Source organism: Rhincodon typus, chromosome 4 (assembly GCF_021869965.1).
Source record: "Rhincodon typus isolate 14 chromosome 4, sRhiTyp1.1, whole genome shotgun sequence".
NCBI classification, from domain to species: Eukaryota; Metazoa; Chordata; class Chondrichthyes; order Orectolobiformes; family Rhincodontidae; genus Rhincodon; species Rhincodon typus.
In genome coordinates, this window is record NC_063335.1 from 34,860,177 (window position 1) to 34,882,720 (window position 22,544).

Here is a 22,544-nt window from a genome sequence, read left to right on the forward strand (position 1 = left end):
GGGGGGGGAAGAGAGGGGGGTCAGTGAGTCGCTGGGGGAGAGAGAGAGGGGGTCAGTGAGTCGTCGGGGCCGGGGTGGAAGGAGGAGTGGGGTGGGGCCGGTGTGGTTCAGTGAGTGTCTGGCTGTGGGGGGTACAGTTTAGAGAGAGAGATCAGAGAGTGTCCGGAGAGAGAAAGAGAGAGAGAGATCGGTGAGAGTCGGGAGACAGAGAGAGAGATCGGTGAGAGTCGGGAGACAGAGAGAGAGATCGGTGAGAGTCTTGTTGGGGGCTGGTGGTCAGTGTGAGAGAGAGGGACAGGGAGGCAAGGTGAGGTGAGCGTCCAGGGAGAGAAAGAGAGGCAGTCAGTGAGTGGCCAGAAAGAGTGCGAAAGAACGAGGATGTCAGCAAGTGTCCACAGTTCTGGGCTGTGGACCTCTCCTCCAGGGCCTCTGCCTGTTTGAGTCTCAGTCCCAGCAGCAAGGAGGGATTGATGAGAGATATTGACTAGGCCTTCCAGTCTTAATGGGATCTTGAGGATGGTGGTGTGGCTTTGGGCAATGTTAAGTACAGTGATTAGGATAATGCAATGTGAGGGTTACTCTCTAGAGTTTTAATCAGGTTGTTTTTGGCTTAGTGGAATTATAAAAAGTAAGGTTTTTAATTTTGGCACCCGAGGTGGATCAGAAGAGGAGGGGAGTGAATATTGCAGGCAGTAATATAGGTATGCTGAAGAATGAGGGTCGTGTTGAGGGTGGCAAAGTCTGGGTTGTCTGAGAAGATGGAAAGAAAGATTTACATTCCAAACTGCTTTTCTATGCCTTCAGGATGTCTCAGAATGCTTAACTGTCAATGAAGAGCTTTTTGAAAAGTCGACAGTGCTGTGATGAAGGAAACATGACAAGCAATTTGCAGACAACAGGCTCCCACAAACAGTGAATTTATATGAACCAGATAATGTGTTTTTAGCGATGACCACTGATCGAATATCGTTATTTAATTAACTACGTAAGATTGTACTTAAATAGATACAAAGAGCAGTAGCCATTTTTGTGATTGTGCAGAATTATTCTCAGGATGTAGGTGTCACTGGCAAGGCCAGAATTCATTGCCCAATGCTAGTTATCATAATTATAGTCAATTATAATCCTATTATGTGAGTGGTGCAATGGCTTCACTGCCAAAAAACAGGAAGAGTTTGATCTGAAGTTTTGAACACTTATTACAGAACAACTGGAATTGAACATGTTGGAAAATAATCTGCTTAATTTAGGGCTGCTTCACTAATTTATGTAGACTGCAATAAATCGGTTCAGTATGTAAGTATAATCTGTTTCCTCTTAGTGACAGGAATGATTTGGAGAGTGAGATATTTACATCTCAAATTTTTCTTGACCTTCCTGCTGATTTCCTTTTGGGACAGAAGCTGTGGTCATGCCAACCATGACACTGAATGCACAGCAATTGGTGAACATGACCATCTCCCTCTTCCAGATGCAACCAATGCAGTTGTGGACAGAAATAAAGCAATGTTTGAACAGAACTACTATCTGCAAAAACTCTTTGACCATTATGGTGAAAACGGCACCCTGACGGTGGAAGGTTTAGAGAAACTTCTGTGCAATATTGGAGTCGGTGAAGTCAGGACAATTAAAGCCAGACACAGTCACTTTGATCATGTCTCGAAGAAACATACAGTACTAGCAGAAGGAAGCATTCATCATCACTGCTGTCCAGGATGCCGACATATTAGGTTGAGAATTGGCATACAAACCACTCCCAAACAGACTGGAACCTCTCCAAAGCACAGCCATTCATCAGGTGTGACGCCACCATCTGGAGTCTCTGCTGAAGATAAATCTGGAACCAAGAAACACATGAGGGCAGCACGCAGTCCTCCAAGTGCAATTCCAGCTACAACAAATACACGTTTGATGGACAAGCTTAAGGCTGAGTTTGCCATGACGGACAGTTACAGCACCAGAATGTCTGGCCTGCCCTTAACTGAATATTCTACTCACAAGGATGGTAAAGAGGTTCAAAAAAGAAATAATCCACTTGAAAACCACACAGATAAAGACTTGAAAGGAGAGGAGGTAAGATCACATTTCACTTGTGGTGCACACTTTGCAAAGGGATGTCTTCCTCTGGTGTTTTTACGTTTTTTTAGAAGATCAGTTCTAGATTACTAGTCCAATGACATTACCATAGGCCACTGGAGATTAGAGAGGAGTGCAAGGCCATGATCTGAAAACAAGGATGAGAATTTTGATAGCCTGGGAGTCAGTCAGCAAGCACAGAGGTGATAGAGGAATGGGATTTGGTGTGAGTTAGGACACAGACACCAGAGTTTGGATAAGCTGAAGTTTCTGGAGGGCGGGAACTTCAAAACCAGCTCCAGGAATATTGGAATAGTCATGTTTGGAAATGTGCACTTGGTCAAGCTACATCCTGAAGTGGGAAGCAGTGCAGTGCACTGTATAATCTGGAGATTCACCATCCATAGATTTCTTGATTGCTTGTTCTTGAGGTTCCAAAACATAGTGGTGGGTTTCTGCCCCTTGCATGAGCAAAATGTGTAAATAAAGTAACAAAGAATATCCAGAGCCCCCTTGTTTTCTGGTGATTACTCCTGTTTCTGCACTAGCTGTCTGATACTGCCACTTACAAACATGTACAGCAAATCCATTGAGCTAGCAAGAGTGATAACTGGAGAGGAATTGAATCAGAGATAGTAGGAACTGCAGATGCTGGAGAATCCGAGACAACAAGGTGCAGGGCTGGATGAACACAGCAGGCCAAGCAGCATCATAGGAGCAGAAAGGCTGACGTTTCGGGCCTGGACCCTTAATCAGAAAAGGGGGAGGGGAAGGGGGTTCTGAAATAAATAGGGAGAGAGTGGGAGGTGGATAGAGGAGAGGATAGGTGGAGAGGAAACAAACAGGTCGAAGAGGCGGGGATGGAGCCAGTAAAAGTGAGTGTAGGTGGGGAGTTAGGGAGGGGATAGGTCAGTCCAGGGAGGACGGACAGGTCAAGGCGGCGGGATGAGGTTAGTAGGTAGGAGATGGGGGTGCGGCTGAGGTGGGAGGAAGGACAGGTTAGGGAGGCGGGGACGAGCTGGACTGGTTTTGGGATGCGGTAGGGGGAGGGGAGATCTTGAAGCTTGTGAAATCCACATTGATACCATTGGGCTGCAGGGTTCCCAAGCAGAATATGAGTTGCTGTTCCTGCAACCTTCGGGTGGCATCGTTGTGGCACTGCAGGAGGCCCAGGATGGACATGTCGTCTGAGGAATGGGAGGGGGAGTTGAAATGGTTCGCGACTGGGAGGTGCAGTAACTGGAGAGTCTGGTTTAAACTGATGACTGAGGCACTGTGTTCTGGAGCATATATGCTGCATTGCTTCTTGTTCTGTACAGAAATGAAATGCTGTGGATATTGGAAATCTAGAATGAAAACAGAAATGCTATTTAGCCAGTTTGGCAGCATTTGTAGAGAGGAAGAGAAAGACAGAGTTAATATTTCAGGTCATTGTCCTGTTATCAGGAGTGTGGTCATTCACAGGAATCCTGTCCAACTAAAACTCTGGACTGCCCTAATCTGTGAGGATGCATATGTATTTTTAAAAATTCCTTGCGTTACCCACCTCTATAATACTGAGTGTAAACTGTGTGGTTGCATAGTCTTGAGTAGTTTACAATGAGTGATGAAAGGAATTCTGGATGAGAGGAGAAGAAAGATAATTGCATTGGTCGAATGGGTCTTTAAACATTTACATGGTTGTGTCTCCTGCAGTGCCTGAATGCATACATTTTGCTTTCATCTCATGGAATGACCCCACAGATGACTCTTGATGCAGAGCAATTTGGCTACATTTGCCCTGCACTCCTGGACCAGATCGAAAGTAAGGCTTGCGTTTCACACACAACTGGAGAGAAACACTCAGCTTCCGCTGTTGGAGCAGGTGAATAAATTTATTTAATTTGGAGGACATATGTGAAGAGAGGGGGCACATGCAAGGAGGGCAAGCATGCGAGGGAGTGGGGTAAACATGGGAGGCAGAAACATGATGATGCAAGTGGGAGGGAAGTATGTGTCGGGGCACTGAGGGTGTGTGTGCAGAGGGAGGGCTTGAGGGGGAGGACATGCCCCCCAATGAAATTTTGGGAGCAGGTGTAGAGGGCATGGGTGAGGGTGGCGTGGAGAGTGGAGGTCGTGGGAGCGGGAGATTGGGAGGCTTGAAGGTGTAGGAATGGAGAAGAGTGTTGAGGTTGCATGGGGAACAAAGAGATGGTGGGTGTGGGGATGTTGGGATTGAGGAGGAGGAAGAACAGAGGAGGGCCTGGGAGTAGTGAGAGGCAGAGCAGAAACAAAAATAGAAATTGCTAGAGAAACTCAGCGGGTCTGGCAACATCTTTGGGAAGAAAGCAGAGTTAACATTTTGAGTCCAGTGACTTTTCATTAGAGCATGTGGGAAGGAAAGGGCAGTACATGGAAGGAGGGGAAGACAAGCTGGGGAAAAGTTTGGTGGGACTGGGCAGTATGGTGAGAGGGATAGGAGTGACAGTGAGTGGGGGGAGCCTTAGAGGTGTAGTAAGACTGTGGGAGGGAGTATATTCAAAGTAAAGAAAGGGAGAGGATGGGAGAGAGCTATTTTATGTGCAACTGGGAGAGAGTGAGAGTGTATAAAAATTGAACATAATGTGAACATATAGTCTCATCCTCTCCTCTCTCTCCCTAAAAACTTTTCCATAATGCTAGTTGGGCAAGGAGGTAATCCCCAACCTGAAAATTAACCAATTTTAACCATTACTTTCATGTAAATTATGCCAAGGCCAGCTTCACATGTGTGCCACAAGAGGTGAATGCATCGTACATATTAGTTAAACCCAATGCCACTCAGCCCTGTCCCCTCCCCTCCCCTGATGATCAGGAATTGGCATGTCGTGTGTCTCTCTCTCTCTCTCTCTCCCTGAACAACAATTTTTACTTACTTCTCCAATGTAACACTTTTTAATGGCCATCTTTATTAATTGCTCATTTAAATTATTGGAATTTTCTCTAAAATTCATGTTTAGTCTTCTGCCAAACATTAGGTTTTGGCTGCACGTTCTTACCAATCTTTGGGTGACAGTGTTTCTTCTGAATTGCCTATTGGACTTCTTGGTGACCAGCTTTATATTTGATCTCTAGTTATGATCTTTCCCACAAGAGGAAATATTCTCTCTGTATCTACTCTTCTGGTTTCCAGTTTTTGGTGTCAACACCATAGTCTTTCATGGCCTCGGTTTCAACAAGCTCTTCCATCTATTTGTTAGTCACCCCCTTTTATTATGAGTACTTGCAGTTCACTGTCATTTCAGTTTGAATAGAAATCACACAGAGGGCGATGCATACATGGAACGAGCTGCCAGAGGAAGTGGTAGAGGCAGGTACAATTACAACATTTTAAAGACATTTGGCCAGCTACATGGATAGAAAAGGTTAAAAGGGATATGGGCCAAATGCAGGAAAATGGGACCAGTTTGGTTTAGGAAACCTGGTTAATGTGGATAAGTTGGGCCGAAAGGCCTGTTTCTGTGCTGTATGACTCTATGTTGGAATGTCAGTAGCTCATAATGCTGCCTTTTTTCCTTTTTCTGATCTTAATGCCAAGAACAACAAGGTGTCCTCGAACATTGTGCCCTCCCACTCTGCCGCAACACTTTGAGTCCTTACTCCGTCATGTATTCTCTTTGCTTCCCCATAAATGCATTCATGTTATCCATCTTGACCATTCTCCATGGCAGTGAGTTCCAAATTCTCGTGACTGTTTGAATAAAAAAGTTTCTCCTGAGTTCTTTAACAGATCTGTAGTTTTGGACCCTAGTCCTGATCTCCTGACTCGAGGAAACATCTATACCTCTACTTTTCTCAGCCGCCTTCGTAGAGTAAAGCCTTTTCAGGTGCTGAGACATTTGATCAAATTGAATCTTAACACTAACTTGCTAACAAATGATCAATGTCGAGAATTGCCATTCGTGTAGTTAGAACAACATTGATGTCATAGACAAATACCAATAATCTAAAAGTAAGAATTAATTCCTGCTTAATCTCAGAACCTGGAGCAGTTCAGTAAAAGAGAATATCATTTCATCAATACTTCAGTTGTATGGATTGATTAGAGAAGTGGGGCTGTTTTCCTTGAAGAGAATGTTCAGAGGAGATTTGATAGAGGTGCTCAAAATCATGAGGGGCCTGGACAGACTAACTAGGAAACTGTTCCATCGTTGGAGTGTTTGAAAACCAGAGGGCACCAATTTAAGGTTCTTAAGGTAAAAGAAACAATGGCAATAAGAGGAAAAGCTTTTTCATGCAGCAAATGGTTAAGGTCTGAAATATACTGCCTGAGTGTGAGATAAAGGCAAGTTCAGTCAAAGCTTTCAGAAAAGAAGTGAAAGTTACCTGCATGGCAATGAAGAAACAAAACGGAGTGTTGTTAGAGAAGTTACTCTTTCTGAAGACTAGCAGACACAATGGACCAAATGGCTTCCAGCTTTTCAAGGTGAAACCATGATGGGGAGGATTGGAGTTTGAGCAAGAAATGTATTATATCTGATTGAAATGTTTTGAAGTATATTTTGGGATATGCAGTATAATCTATTTTGTTTGTTTTTTCGCAGCTTGGATTGGAGGCTTTGTGTCTGTCACCATCATCAGTCTGCTGTCCCTGTTGGGTATAATCTTCATGCCCTTAATAAATAAGACCTTCTTCAAGTTTCTCTTGACATTCTTGGTTGCTTTAGCTGTTGGAACACTTAGCGGGGATGCATTTTTACATCTCTTGCCACATGTATGTATCATCTATCTATTTATGAAAAATATTTTTCAAAATTGTGTTGCCATTTAGAAACTTAGTTAATCCATGGGGCTCCACATGAGGTTGTCTTCATTTACTGATCTGATTGAATTGTTGGACACACACTTCAATTGGCTGTTTGTAATGTTTCAAAAATGTTATTTTATAATTTGTTTCCTTCATAACCATATGTAATATTTTATAGTTATCTTTTCTGAAGTGGCATGATGTACTTACATACACAGTCACACAGCAGGAAAACAGAGCCTTCAGCCCAACTCATCCATGTCGTCCAGACATCTCAATCTGACCTAGTCCTATTTGCCAGCATTTGGCCCACATCCCTTTAAACCTTTTCTCTTCATATACCCGTCCAGATGCCTTTCAAATGTTGTAATTATACCCACTTCCACCATTTCCACTGGCAGCTCGTTCCAAACACACACCACCCTCTGCGTGAAAAAGTTACCCTTCAGGTCCTTTTTAAATCTTTCCCCTCTTACCTTAAATCTATACCTTCAAGCTCTGGACTACTCCGCCCTAGGAAGAAAGCCCTTGCCTGTTCACCTTATTCATACCCCTCTTGATTTTATAAACCTGCATCACCTCTCAGTCTCTGACTCTCTAGGGAACAAAGCCCTGGCTTACTGAACCTCTCCCTACACCTCAAACCATCCAGCCTCGGCAACATTCTTGTAAATTTTTTCTCCACCCTCTCAAGTTTAACAATATCCTTCCTTCCTATAGAAGGGCGAGCAGAATTGTGCGCAGTATTGCAAAGGTGGCCTCACCAATGTCCTGTACTGATGCAACATATCATCCCAACTCCTGTATTCAATGTTATGACCAATTGAGGCAAATGTGGCAAATGTGCCAAATGTCTTCTTCACCACCCTGCCTACCTGCAACTTGACTTTCAAGAAACTACACATCTACACTCCTAGGTCTCTTTGTTTGGCAACACTCCTCCGGGTCCTACCATTAACTGTATAAGTCCTGCCCTGTTTTGCTATTGGTAGCTTCTTGGCTTTTAGGATCCACTAAGGTCTCTATTTCCAAATCCTTTAACTGCTCATGTCAAACCCTGATACTTTCAGATTCTTTGGTGATCATTGGAATGATGGAATTTGCACTATTTGGACAGCATTAGAAGGCATCTCACCACCACTGTCTTGAGGAAAATTAGGGATGGGTAATAAATGTCAAACCTTCCCAAGCATGTTCATGGACTCGATGATCTTTTAATGTTCCAAAATTCATAAATACAATGTTTTTATTTTGCAGTCACAAAGCGTTCATCACCATGATGTAGAAGACCAGGATCACTTGGATTCTGTGTGGAAAGGCCTCACTGCTCTTGGTGGTCTTTATTTTATGTTTCTTATTGAACATCTTATTACATTGATTAAACTGTACAAAGGTAAAAAGAAGGTAGGAACTGCGATGATATTTTGTCGCTAATGTTAATAAGGATGCTTTTTCCAGTGATAAATGGTAATTCAGAGTTTTCATTGATAAATGAATGTTCAGTATGGTGGTGTGAAAAACAGTAAATGCTTGGCAAGTCAGACTGCATTTGTGGGGAGAGAGACAGTATTGATATTTCAGGTTGACCTTTTAACCAACATGATAATGCAGTTTTTCTCTGTATCCACACAGATGGTGCCAGACAATTGAGTGCTTCCAGCATTATTTTTACTTCAGATTTCATAATCCATAGTATCATGCCATTATATTCAGTGTGCCATTACAGTAATTGATCTGACTGTTCAGCCTGCTGATCCATCCTGTTTACTTTTGGATAGCGAAACAAGAACAGGAATTTCTGTATGGTGGCCTTCATTGTAATTTGCTTCTCATCGGTGGTTAGTTGATGGAAGTATCTTAACTAGCACGGTTAAAGAGAAGCCTTTACCTTGTAGTAAAATACAGTTTATATTTACTAGGGTTGAACATAGGAAATAGGAGCAGCAGAAGACCATTCAATAACTCAGCTGCTCTGCCATTCAACCAGTTCAAGGTTGATTTTGTACCTCAGTACAGTTTGCTGCACTATGCCCTATTCTTGATATCTTTAATATTTCGAATATTTCGAATCTCGAATATACACAAAACTAAGCTTCCACAATCCCTTTGAAATAGAGAATTCAAAGATTCCCCATCCTATGAATGAAAAAATTCCTTCTCAGCTCAGTTCTAAATGACCTCCTTCCTATTCTGAAACTGTTTCCCTAGTTCTAGACAGCCCTTCCCCCTCCCCAGCCAATGGAACCATTCTTCCTGCATCTATTCTATCAAGTCCTGCAGGAACTGTCCTAGCAATGAGTGATGATTGGAAAAGCTGGGGCTAAGATATATCAAGAATGACTGCGTTAAACTTGTCAATATTTGTTTAACTGTCTGTTTTCTTTAATTACGTTCTTAAGATCCAGTATCTCTACAATGTCTGAAACAAATTTTGTTTTAAGCAGCAGAAAAAGTCTAGTCAAGATGATCAGGAGATAGATACTGATAGAAACGCAGAACCCCATGAATCTCAAGAGTTATCTAAGGATGAAAATCCAGACATTAAACAGTTTGCTGGTGAGTCATCTGGCATCTCTTGCACTTGTTCTTCAGAAGCTGAAATTGTGTAGTTCAGTATAATGATTAGACTGGATTAATTATTTTTAGCACGTGTGTGTGTTTTATCATCAATTTTCTAAACAAAAGCAATCAAGTGGATTGAAACAAAAATCTTTATGCATTCTTTTCCCCCAGGAATAAACCCCTGCACATGAGTGCATGCACTGAAACTCCGAGATGGGGAATTATTTGCATTATGCCAAGTTTGAACTGGGAAGAGTGCACCAATAATTGAGCTACACTGTTCCACCAACTGACACAAAATGTATAAATTATAAAATCCCAATGAGACCAATCTGCCTGGGACAAAAGCAGTTCACAGAAGGTTCTTTCAGTAACAAAAATAAACACACTTTTTGGAACTTAATTTTGACAATACCAGTGAAAGGAAAGGATCTCTAAATTATGCAGCTTAAACTGTACTGACCCAAAACCTATCACACACACACGCACACACACACTGTCCGTCGATTTGAAGTTGATCAAAATGAACTTGTGTCTGTCCTTGCATGAATTCATTCCTTGAACATTACTTGGTTTTCCTGTCTTTTTTTCCAGATGGAAACAGAAGGGAGGGAGAGATGGATGCTTATTGTCTGCTGGCCGTGGATGTTTATTCAACTCTGTTCTCTTGACACTTGTAGCTTTTTAATACTGCAGCTGAATCAATCAGTGGGCTGTTGTCAGGCAGAACTTCCGAATTTGAAAGATTTTCAGTGGCCGTTCAGTTGCTTTTCAATATATTTTCCATTTGCCAAGCTGTCTCCGTGGTGCAGTTAGCAATATTACTTACATTTTAGTCTATAGTTCCAAAACAAAATGTGATCCCTTAATTTTGTTAGAGGGGAAAAGAATAAAATGAATGTAAAGCAAATGGTGCTAAATGGAGAGATAGGAAAGGACAATGTAGTGAATTGAACATAATTCAGTCAATACATAAATGAATAAGACTGAGGGCTTAAACATTAGGGGGGTGGTTTTGAACTTGATTGTGTTTTATTTTTATTCTTTAGGAAATTTGAGCATTGCTGGTTAGGCCAGTATTTGTTACCTTTGAAAGATTGGCTGTGGACCGCCATCTTGTTCATCTGCAGTTTGTGTGGCGCAGGTACTTACAGCAAATACCCATAGCACTTTAGGGAAGAAATTACAGGATATTGATCCTATAACTGTAAAGTAATGGTGTTAAAATTCAAGTAAGATGCTGCTTCGAGGGGAACTTGCAGCTGTTGGAGTTAGCATGTCTCTGATACCCATGTCCTTCTAGGTGGTAGAGTTCATGGGATTTGATAGGTGCTGCTGAAGGGACCATGATGAGTTGCTGCAGTGCATCAAGTAAATAGTGTGCACCAGGCCATTATATTATCAGTGATGGAGAGATTGAATGTTTAAGGTAGTTGATATGTTGTTGATCCAGCAGGCTGCTTAAAATGGACTCCTCATTCAGTCAAACCTTATTCATCTCATGAATTTCACTGAGAGCAGCTATTTTTCTAGGTTGACAACTGTAATTCTTCCTATATAAAAAAAGTGTATTATCCTTTGATGTTTAAGTAATTCCTACAGACTTGTAATGAAATTCTTTCAGGATATACTTTGCTGTTTTATTTTGCTGAAATGTTTAACCTATCTGTTTTTCTGATACTGGCATCTTGTTTTCATTCACAGATCCGGATGACTGTCTGGTTGAACCTAAGGATCAATCAAATCTTCACTCTCTGGATCACAGTCAGAATTCTCTCACTCCAGAACAAGAAGTGATGATTGCCCATGCTCACCCAGAAGGCAATTACAATACATATGTGCCCAGAGGATGTGAAAACAAATGCCACTCTCATTTCCATGACACAATAGGAAACGCTGATGATTCTCATCACCATCACCACCGGTATCACCATATTCTACACCACCACCATCACCAGAACCACCACCCTCATAGTCATAGCCACTATTACTTTCAGGAGGATCTGAAGGACGCAGGAATAGCAACCTTGGCGTGGATGGTTATTATGGGTGATGGCCTCCATAATTTCAGTGATGGTCTGGCTATAGGTAAGATACCTTCATTAATAACAACATCCTATAGTTTCCATTGCAGCAGCTACAAGTACTTGTGACATGATAACAATATAGCAGACATTTGCAAGTTTATCTGTTTGAGTAGATAGTTGCATTCAAAATAGGACTTTGAATGCTTGCTCTTTGGAGAAGTAACTTTGAAAATACAAAATGTAAATGTAAAATAAAATCATTGATTCATTAGTACAGGAGGAAGTCATTCAGCCCATCATACCTGTGTCAGCTCTTTGAAAGAATTATCAATTAGATCCACCCTTCCTCCCCTTACCTCATAACCCTGCAGATTTTTTTTTTCCTCCTTTTGGAAATTACTTTCTAAATCTGCTTCCCCCACCCCCAGTCCTTTCAGACAGTGTAGTTCAAATTACAACAACTCAAACTTTTTTTCTATAATAAGATTCCTCGTATGCAGTTTTCAGTGTACTGAAGAACTAAAGCACAATGCTGTAGAATTCAAGGTAGAGTTTTTGAAATCTATGAAAATTGTCATTAAACATTGGCCTACACAACAGGCGAAGCACGGAAACAGACCATTCAGTCCAAGTGAGATAACAAGGTGTAGAGCTGGATGAACACAGCAGGCCAAGCAGCATCAGAGGAGCAGGAAAGCTGACGTTTCGGGTCAAGACCCTTCTTCAGAAATGGGGGAGGGGAAGGGGATTCTGAAATAAATAGGGAGAGAGAGGGAGACGGATAGAAGATGGATAAAGGAGAAGATAGGTGGAGAGGAGATAGACAGGTCAAAGAGGCAGGGTTGGAGCCAGTAAAGGTGAATGTAGGTGGGGAGTTAGGGAGGGGATAGGTTGGTCCAGGGAAAACAGACAGTCGAGGAGGTGGGATGAGGTTAGTGGGGAGGAGATGGGGGTGGGGCTTGAGGTGGGAGGAATGGTTAGGGAGGCGGGGACGAGCTGGGCTTGTTTTGGGATGCGGTCGGGGGAGGGGAGATTTTGAAGCTTGTGAAGTCCACATTGATACCCTTGGGCTGCAGGGTTCCCAAGCGAAATATGAGATGCTGTTCCTGCAGCTTTCGGGTGGCATCATTGTGGCAATGCAGGAGGCCCAGGATGGACATGTTGTCCAAGGAGTGGGAGGGGGAGTTGAAATGGTTCGCGACTGGGAGGTGTAGTTGTTTGTTGTGAACCGAGCGTAGGTGTTCCGCAAAGTGGTCCCCCAGCCTCCGCTTGGTTTTCCCGATTTAGAGGAGGCCACAGCGGGAACAGCGGATACAGTATACCACATTAGCAGATGTGCAGGTGAACATCTGTTTGATGTGGAAGGTCTTCTTAGGGCCTGGGATGGGGGTGAGGTGTAGGGGCAGATGTAGCACTTGCTCCGGTTGCAGGGAAAAGTGCTGGGGGTGGTGGGGCTGGAGGGGAATGTGAAGCGGACAAGGGAGTCACGGAGAGAGTGGTCCCTCCAGAAAGCAGATAAGGATGGGGAGGGAAAAATGTGGATGAACAGTTCGAGCTCCTCGTGGGAGCATGAGGCGGCGCCGATACAGTCATCGATGTAACGGAGGAAGAGGTGAGGGATAGGGCCTTAAGGTTGGGGTGGAAGGTGTTAGTGAAGTGGATGAACTATTCTTTTTTAAAGTTCCCGCAACTCATCCCTCACACCCCCTACCCGCAGTAACAACCAAAACAGAATCCCCCTCGTCCTCACGTACCACCCCACCAACCTCCTAATCCAACGCATCATCCTCCGACACTTCCGCCATCTGCAATCTGACATCACTACCAAAGACATTTTTCCCTCCCCATCCTTATCTGCTTTCCGGAGGGACCACTCTCTCCGTGACTCCCTTGTCCGCTCCACATTCCCCTCCAGCCCCACCACCCCCAGCACTTTTCCCTGCAACTGGAGCAAGTGCTACATCTGCCCCTGCAGCCCCCACCCCCATCCCAGGCCCTAAGAAGACCTTCCACATCAAACAGATGTTCACCTGCACATCTGCTAATGTGGTATACTGTATCCGCTGTTCCCGTTGTGGCCTGTACATCGGGGAAACCAAGCGGAGGCTGGGGGACCGCTTTGCGGAACACCTACGCTCGGTTCACAACAAACAACTACACCTCCCAGTTGCGAACCATTTCAACTCCCCCTCCCACTCCTTGGACGACATGTCCATCCTGGGCCTCCTGCATTGCCACAATGATGCCACCCGAAAGCTGCAGGAACAGCATCTCCTATTTTGCTTTGATACTCTTGGGTGGCAGGGTTCCCACGTGGACTTCACAAGCTTCAAAATCTCCCCTCCCCTGACCGCATCCCAAAACCAGCCTCCCCGCCTCCCTAACCATTCCTCCCACCTCAAGCCCCACCCCCATCTCCTGCCAACTAACCTCATCCCGCCTCCTTGACCTGTCCGTCCTCCCTGGACCGACCTATCCCCTCCCTAACTCCTCACCTACATTCACCTTTACTGGCTCCAACCCCACCTCTTTGACCTATCTGTCTCCTCTCTACCTATCTTCTCCTTTATCCATCTTATATCCACCTCCCCCTCTCTTCCTATTTATTTCAGAATCCCCTTCCCCTCCCCCATTTCTGAAGAAGGGTCTTGACCCGAAACGTCAGCTTTCCTGCTCCTCTGATGCTGCTTGGCCTGCTGTGTTCATCCAGCTCTACACCTTGTTATCTCAGATTCTCCAGCATTGGCAGTTCTTACTATCTCTGTAACAATTCAGTCCAAGTGATCCACATTGGTATTGATCCTTCACGTTAAGACATTTTAATTTTATCCAATCAGCATCTCATTTCTCATGTATTTGTTGAGGTATTTTTATATTCAGCTCCTTTCCAACCTTTCTTTAAGAGTACTCGTTTAGTTATATTTCCATGTTGCAAATACATTCAGGCCAAAGCAAGCTGAGGTGTTGATTTTAGTCTATATCTATGCTAGTCACTCCAATTACTAACTGTGGTTGAATTTTCCACATCCTCGCTAGTCTCTGAGTAATATGAAAAGATGTATAGCATTGAGTAAAATAGGTGTGGTGTGTGATGGAACAGGTAGGTATTGAGGACATTAAAGGCAGTGCCTCTGGTCTGAAGGCTGTTTAAATTAAAAGGAAATGAAAGTCTGAGTGTTTTGAAACTGACAGATTCGGGTCTAAATTTGTGTTCCTTCTTGTGGTTTTCAGCATTCTAAATAATGTTCTATGTCCTTTCAGCCTATCCTGTACCCAATCCTGATGCAAACAATTGTTCCAGGTATTGGCACTGGAAGCTGTGATGATTGAATCATGGACTCGAATCTGCATTGGCTCTTTTCAGGATCTTTTCCCACAACCCCACAGTTTCTTTTTCCTTTTGAATGTTTGTCCAAAGCTGCTTTTGAGTCTGTTTCAGGCAGCACATTCCAAATCTGAACCACTCATATATAAGGCGTTTCTCATTACATTAATTCTTTTATCAATCGTCCTAAGTCTGTGACCTTCATTTACCTTTCAAGCAAGGAAGACCTTCAAGTACAGCAGTGAATGTTGCAGTTTCGACACTGTTAAATATTTCTTTCAGCCAGTTTTACTTCCTTTTGAATGTGCCGGATCTTAAGAGAAACTGATTTAATTTTTAAAAAGATACATTTCCAGTTGTGTGAAAATGAAATTTTCATTTTCTTTTAGGTAACTTGAGAATATATTGTTTTTAATCTCCCCGTAATAGATACTTGTATTATGCTGAATATGTTCATGTTTCATTTTGTCTTAATTACAGCATAGTTAATATTTAAATCTTGTGTGTAGGTGCTGCTTTTACTGGAGGCTTGTCCAGTGGGTTGAGTACATCTGTTGCTGTATTCTGTCACGAATTGCCACATGAACTGGGTAAGATTTTTATTTAATCTACATAACAGTTTGACTGTAGTTGCAAATGCTTAGGTACATTCACAGATCCTGGAGTTTATAGCACTGGTGAAAGTGGCTAGCTCACATTGTTCATATCAATACATGCAAAATAACCTTGTTGCTCTGATCCCTTCATGTAGCTCTGAAATACAGTCATACAGCATGGAAACAGACCCTTTGGTCCAACTCGTCTATGCCGACAAAGTTTCCCAAATTAAACTAGTCCCACTTGCCTGCATTTGGCCCATATCCCTCTAAACCTTTCCTAATTATGTACCTATCCAAATGTCTTTTATATGTTGTAATTGTACCTGCATCTACCATTTTCTCTGGTTGTCCATTCCACACACGAACCACCCTCTGTGTCAAAAGGTTGCCCCTCAGGTCCCTTTTAAATCTTTCTCCTTTCACCTTAAAAATACATCCCCTAGTTTTGAACTCACCAACTCTATGGAAAAGACATTTGCTATTTACCTTATCCATGCCCTTCATGACTTTATGAACCTCTGTAAGGTTACCCCTCAACCTCCCACACTCCAGTGAAAAAAGGTCCCAGCCTATCCTTTAACTCAAACCCTCCAGTCCTGGCAACATCCTAGTAAATCTTTTCTGAACCCTCTCCAATTTAATAATATCCTTCCTATAGCAGGGTGACCCAAACTATACACAGTACTCCAAAAGTGGCCTCACCAATATCCTGTACAACTTCAACATGAGATCCAAACTCCTATACCCAATGATCTGAGCAATGAAGGCCTTTTTAACTGCCCCCTCTACCTGTGATGCAACTTTCAAAGAACTCCCACCTGAACCCCTATGTTCATCTAATCTTTACAACCCTAGAACTTGGAATACTTGTTGAACTGTTGTATTGAGAGCAAAAATGCAGTGAGTTTGTCATGTAGCAACCTCCCACAAATAGCAAATAACATTTTTCTGATGAAGGGTCTAGGCCCAAAACGTCAGCCTTTCTGCTCCTATGATGCTGCTTGGCCTGCTGTGTTCATCCAGCTCTGCACCTTGTTGTCTAGCAAATAACAGTGACTGGATTATCTATTTAGGTTTAGGCTAAGAGATAAAAATATTGGCCCAGGACAGAGGGAGGTGATCCATGCTCTTGAGTTGCTGGAAAAGGAAACATACTCTGAAAGCTTTTTGTTTACCATCATCGATACAGGTGCAAGACTGCCAATTTTCAAAGGGAACAACAATTTTATGCTGTGAGAAAAGGATACTGATTAGTTGACAAGTCAGCACTAATTGAACCATGGTGGATCAGTCAGAGATTTTGTTCATCTGTAGGGAAAAGACATATGTCCAGGCAACCATAAGTCCAATTGTCAACCAGTCAGTACCCTTTCCTCATAAGCTGTTGCCCCCTGTCACACTTGGTTTACTTACTGGCCTGATGAGTGCAAAACAAAGCTTCAACAGCATGTCATTTTATTCAGCAATACTCCACTATATTAATGTACAAGTCCATTAAGGGTAAAAGGATAACTAAGGAAAGAGTGGGAACAAGTTACTGCAGATGCTGGAATCTGTACTGAAAGCAACAAATACTGGAGATCAAGGTGGGTCAGACAGCGTCCATCGAGGGAGACCAAGCTAACATTTTGAATCTAGATGTCTGTCCATCAGAACTGAAGTGGAGGAAAGAGAAGGGTTCATTAAGGACCACAATGGTTATTTCTGCATGGACCGGAGAACATAGGGTTCTAAATAAATATTTTGTCACAGTGTTCACTAGTGAGAGGGATGATTTGGATGTAGAAATCAGGGACAAGGACAGTGATATATCTAAAGAAATTAACATAGACGGAGAGGAGGCTCTGAGTGATCTGGCAGGCTTTAAAATGTGGATAAATCGCGATGGCCAGATGAAATGAATCCAAAGCTGTTGAATGAGGCAAGGGAGGAAATAGTAGGGGCAATAATTTCCATTCTTTTCTGGCCAAACGTCTGCCAGTGTGATACTGTTGTTTAAGAAGGAGCAAGGGATAAACCAGGAAACTGCAGGCCAGTTTAACCTATTTAACCAGTTTAAACTATTGGAAGCAATTCTGGGGAACAGAATTAATCTTAGAGAGGCCAGGATTAAGAGATTTCGAAGAGGTGACCAAGTGTGTAGATGGGAGAAGTGCATTCGACATAATCTACTTGGACTTAAGCGAGACTTTTGATAAGGTGCCACATGGGGGACTGATAGCGAATGTATGAGCCCAAGGAAATTTGGCTAAGTGGATCCAGTGTTTTTGATATTGGAAACCTGTGACCAATGGAGTTCCACATGGATTAGTGTTGCAGTTTTGTGGGATATATAAACAATTTAGACTTGAATGTAGGAGAGTTTATCAGGAAATTCATGGATAGTATGAAAATTGAGGCGGTAAATACCGGGAACGTAAATAATAAGGAGGATAGCCTTAGATTACAGGAGGATATAGGAGGGCTGATCAGTAGTAGTGGAATTCAGTTCGCATAAGCGTGAGTTGATGCACTTAGGCAGGACAAATGAGGCAATACATGATGAATGGTAAGACCCCAGAAAGCACTGACGATCAGAAGGACCTTGGTGTGCATATCCACTGGGCATTTCCACCAGTCCCTTAAGGTAGCAGGACAGTTGGATAGACTGGTTAAGAAGGCATATGGGATACTTGCCTTTATAGCCAATGCATAGAGTTTTAAGACCAGGGAGATTATGTTGAAACTGTATGGAAAATTGGTTCGGGCACAGCTAGAGTATTGTGTGCAGTCATGGAATTCACATTATAGGAGGAGTGTGATTGTGCTGGAGTGGGTGCAGAGGATATTTATCAGGATGTTGCCTGGGCTGGAAAGCTTTAGTTATGAAGAGAGATTGGATTGGCTGTAGTTGTTTTTCTTGGAGTAGATGATCAAGATGCTTAAAATTTTTAAGGGAATAGACAGGATAAGCAGGAAAGAATTGTGGGGGGGTGTGCAGAATCAATGACCGGGGGCATAGATTTAAGGGAAGGGACCGAAAGTTTAGAGGTTGATAGGAAAAATGTTTTCACCCAGAGGGTGGTGGGAATCTGCAGCTCACTGCTTGGAAGGGTGATGGAGGCAGAAATATCTTAATATTTAAGAAGTATTTAGGTGTGCACTTGTGATGCCAAGACTTACAAGGGTATGGGCCATATGCTGGGAAATGGGATTAGAATAGTTTGCTGGGTGTTTTTAACCAGCACAGACTCCATAGGCCAAGGGGTCTTTTTCTGTGCTGTAGCCCTCTATGACACTATGAAAACTCTTGTTCGAATAATGGCAATGGGATCTTTTATGAGAGTAGTTGCGATCTTGTTGTGCCATTCAAAATACAACACTTCAGACAGAGCAGTACTGTACTGAGAGTGTCAGTCTAGATTTTGTGCTCCACACTCGTGAGAGACTTGAACCCCCTCCTGGTTGTAAAGTGAAAGGGCTACCAACTGAGCCAAGCTGATACCTTGAAATACAAACTGGCTGCTTACAAGATAATTGTTTGTTACAGCGTGACTCAGTAGGCAATGGGTTGATGTGGCACTTGTATTTTGAAACAACAATGATGAGAAAGCATTATTGTTTGAAAGTTTCCAAAACGTTTCCCATTATTTCGGTCCGCAGGTGATTTTGCTGTGCTGTTGAAGGCTGGAATGACGGTGAAACAAGCTATCCTGTACAATATCCTATCTGCCTTGCTGGGCTACCTGGGTATGATAACCGGCACTGCCATTGGCCATTATGCTGAAAATGTCTCCTCCTGGATCTTTGCTGTTACTGCTGGGTTGTTCTTGTACGTGGCACTGGTTGATATGGTATGTATATATTTTGCTGCTACTTCTACAATGCCACTGCACTAGTTCAATTTATATAGTGTCTTAACAGAAGACAAACATCCCCCCATGTATTTTCTTGGGATGTCTTCTAGCACACTGTGACAGCTAACTGAGCTGTTCCACTGCTTATGCTGGGATATGTTGACAATAACTGTTAACTGGTACAAAGCCTTTCTCTAGTTTCCAATAAACATTGTTCGAGCATTGTAATGTGGTGTATGGAAGTATTGTTCCACAGTATTTTAATAGACCATTGTCATCAGTACACTGTGCTACAGTCTCTTCTATATAATGTTAGCTTTTACTTTCTTCAGTAATTTTTACCAGTTTCTGTCATCTTGAGCCCTGCTGAGAAATGGTCCAGTGTCCCTCCACATCCACTCACTGCATCTAGTTTATTTAATGTTTTATTGTTCTGCTCTTTTCTGTGATGTTATTCATGCTTTCTATTCTGTTTTGTTTAATAGCATTTTTTTCTGAACTGTTTTCTCCACTGTGAATAAGTGATCTTGTATTTGGTAACCCTGTTATCCGCTGGCAGATCATTCACTTACAAAAATAGTTGAAAAATTGTGATTGGAGTTTGTCCCTGCCTTTCCTCAGCAAAGTAGGATGTGGAAGGTTTAAGACTTGGTGCCTTCTCTATCTCAGCATTCAAGTTTGGGCTCATACTATAACTCTGACCAAATTGTCCTGATAGAATATTAACTCTTTTATTAGATTCTGAATTGGGACTAGTTTCTTGCTTTGCTTAGAACTACAGTATGACTGTGTTGAAAGTATGAATAACTTCAGCTGGCTTCCAATTTATTCATACAGGTTCCTGAAATGCTTCACAGCGATGCTGGTGATCATGACTACAGTCATGGGGCTTACTTCCTTCTACAGAATTCTGGAATGCTGCTGGGATTTGGCATCATGCTGCTTATAGCTGTATTTGAACATAAAATTTTGTCAATTGTAAGACTGTGATATTTGCTTGAGGCTGAAACCTGCAGGTACTCTGAAGTACTACATTTGCATCTATTTATTTAATTAGTGTCGGCAATAAAGTAGTGAGGCTTTAACACTGCTGTTTTATCTACGGTAATGATCTGGGATAGCTCCCTTCTAGTTCAAGCCCAAATCCACATTCGTGTTTCCTTGGCCAGCTCATGACTCAAAGCCCAAGTTTGCCACACCCATGGATGTGCTTGCACTGACATATCTTCAGCCTCATCAAACTAGGACCAGTACATTAAAAAGAGATACATAATCGGTTACAACATGGAAGGATAACAAGAGAATCTGATGATCACCATGGCAGTGAGATTTCCCCCCTCCTGTTTTTCTATTTCTGCTTCACTCTAGCCAGTTCTATATTGCTACATTATTTCCACTTTGGGGGGAAAGAAATCAAAGTGTAAAAACTTAATAGACAGTTAACATGCAATATATTCAACAACGACTGGGAAGTCGGTTGACAAACAGTTGCCATACAGAATCTCAAGCTTCAGGTACACAATTACAGCAATAGCTGTAAGGGGAACTGAGAGTGGAAGACAAAAACATGAGGCACCTGGTGAATAATAAGAGAAACAGCGATAGTTATTCGGGGAACTTTAGTATTCTGTGCAATACCATACATTTTCAATCTGGTTACAATTCAACGAATTCTTGTTATTTCTGAAATAGACACATTTTTGTCAAAACTCTTCTCTTGTACTCATCAGGTCAATCTACAAGAATATCAATTCAAGGAGAAGAGCATTTGTAATGCATGAAAGGAGAATGTTGATTAGTTGGTACATGGACTCCAGTTGAGGTGTTGTCATGGAGAATGTACCTATGAATGCAGATTGACAGTGATCTGCCAAGCTTTGGTTAAAATTTTAAACGGGCAATTATTGTTATTAAAGGTGGCTGTAGACTTTTCTGTCAGAACAATGACTGACCAAATTTAGTGAGGAGAAAGAGTAATTTTAATTAGCAAAATGTTACAAAATCAGTACCTCCAAATAGAAGCTGCCTCTTCCCACCCCTCTGATTATTACGCGTGGAAAGATAATACCTCAGTTGTTACTGGAATTCAGATTAGCAAGACGTTTTTGCTTTTTATGTATAAAGATACTGTGATTATTCCAACGGAAAACATTAAGTTACTAGTGGTGCCAAATTCTTCTGTTCTTGCAGCTTATGTCTTTTTCTCATAAATTATTTGTACTTTTCTTATAATGTCCAGTTCCAACTCAAAGCTGCCTAATGGGAGACATTTGGTGCTGTTGGGAGGTACAAATTTTAATAATCTTGAAATTGAAAATTTATAAAATCTGCGTATAGAATTCCAGAACCATTTTGTAAAATCAATTGCAAGTTTTCAAGGAAAAGCTTATTCCTTGGCTGTATTCTGTAGAAAATTGGGCAGCAAAGGCTGCTGATTACATTGTCGTCCTATAAGAACGCAGTGTGAAAGATTCATAGGGTCTTCCTTCAAGAATTATGTTGAAATTAATTTTACAAGATGTACTGTAATCTATACTCAGTCGTGTTGTTACAAGCTGCATTCTGTAGTTCAGATCAATCCATAATTTTTCAAAAGGACAGTACTAATGTTTTGCAAAATGAACGTTTACAATTTAATTGTTACAAACATTCCTTTGTTACATGTATTTGTAATCTACATTGGTGTGGTGTTCGCACAAGCTGTAATGAAGTGATGTTACATTTCTTCATTTTACTTTTTCTATGTAAGTAGTAATTGTAGAAGAGTGAATTGTAGAATAAGGTAATTGGAAAAAGGGGTAATGTAATTGAACTTAACTGCTGGATATTCTACAGTTTGAAATTTGGCCTTGTATTTAAAACAAATGAATGTTACTGACAAAGAGTGGACTCATGTATATGTAGTCAACTTACACGAGTTCCAACTTTTAACTCGACTGTTGAATAAAAGAACTGCGATGAGGGAGTGAAAAAAGAGCATTGTGGGTTCATTTCCATTTTGTCTGTGGTTCATAGTAAAGGAGCAGACTTCAGAATGTAGTAAATGGTGTTACTTTGGAAGAATAAAATATCATTTTTGATTCATTCCTGCTGTGTTTATATTCACTCTTTTTCATACAAAAGTGTGGATGTTGCCGATTAGGCCAGTATTTATTGCCAATCCCTAATTAATCTTGAGAAGATTGGTGGTAAGCTGCCACAGTGAACTACTGCAGTCAGTATGGTACACGTAAACCAACAGTGCTGTTAGGGAAGGAGATCCAGGACTTTGACTCGGCAACAAAGGAATGGTGATATAGTTGTAAGTTGGGATGTTGTCCAATCTGTCTTTCACTCTCTGAGGTGGTAGAGGCA

The 22,544-nt window shown here is 42.0% G+C and overlaps 1 protein-coding gene across 3 annotated transcripts; it reads left to right on the plus strand.

Annotated features, from left to right (window-relative positions):
• The first annotated feature begins 804 nt into the window (after window positions 1-804).
• On the plus strand, window positions 805-22,275 carry LOC109928854 (zinc transporter ZIP6). Of its 3 annotated transcripts, none has more exons than XM_048595471.1 (10): window positions 805-985; window positions 1,322-2,073; window positions 3,772-3,940; window positions 6,639-6,808; window positions 8,099-8,245; window positions 9,283-9,397; window positions 11,108-11,491; window positions 15,265-15,345; window positions 18,997-19,187; window positions 20,028-22,275. In XM_048595471.1, exons 2-10 carry the CDS (start codon window positions 1,330-1,332, stop codon window positions 20,178-20,180), a joined length of 2,154 nt encoding a protein of 717 aa, XP_048451428.1. In that variant the 5' UTR covers window positions 805-985; window positions 1,322-1,329; the 3' UTR covers window positions 20,181-22,275. The 3 variants fall into 3 exon arrangements, with proteins under 3 accessions (XP_048451428.1, XP_048451426.1, XP_048451427.1); XM_048595469.1 differs by having other exon boundaries at window positions 892-912; XM_048595470.1 differs by having other exon boundaries at window positions 893-912; window positions 9,286-9,397.
• The last annotated feature ends 269 nt before the right edge of the window (window positions 22,276-22,544 follow it).

Excerpts from the sequence above, each read along its gene's own strand:
- LOC109928854 (XM_048595469.1), top strand. Across the intron at positions 2,074-3,771 it reads AAGACTTGAAAGGAGAGGAG|TGCCTGAATGCATACATTTT; the intron begins GTAAGATCACAT and ends TGTCTCCTGCAG. Across the intron at positions 15,346-18,996 it reads CGAATTGCCACATGAACTGG|GTGATTTTGCTGTGCTGTTG; the intron begins GTAAGATTTTTA and ends TTCGGTCCGCAG.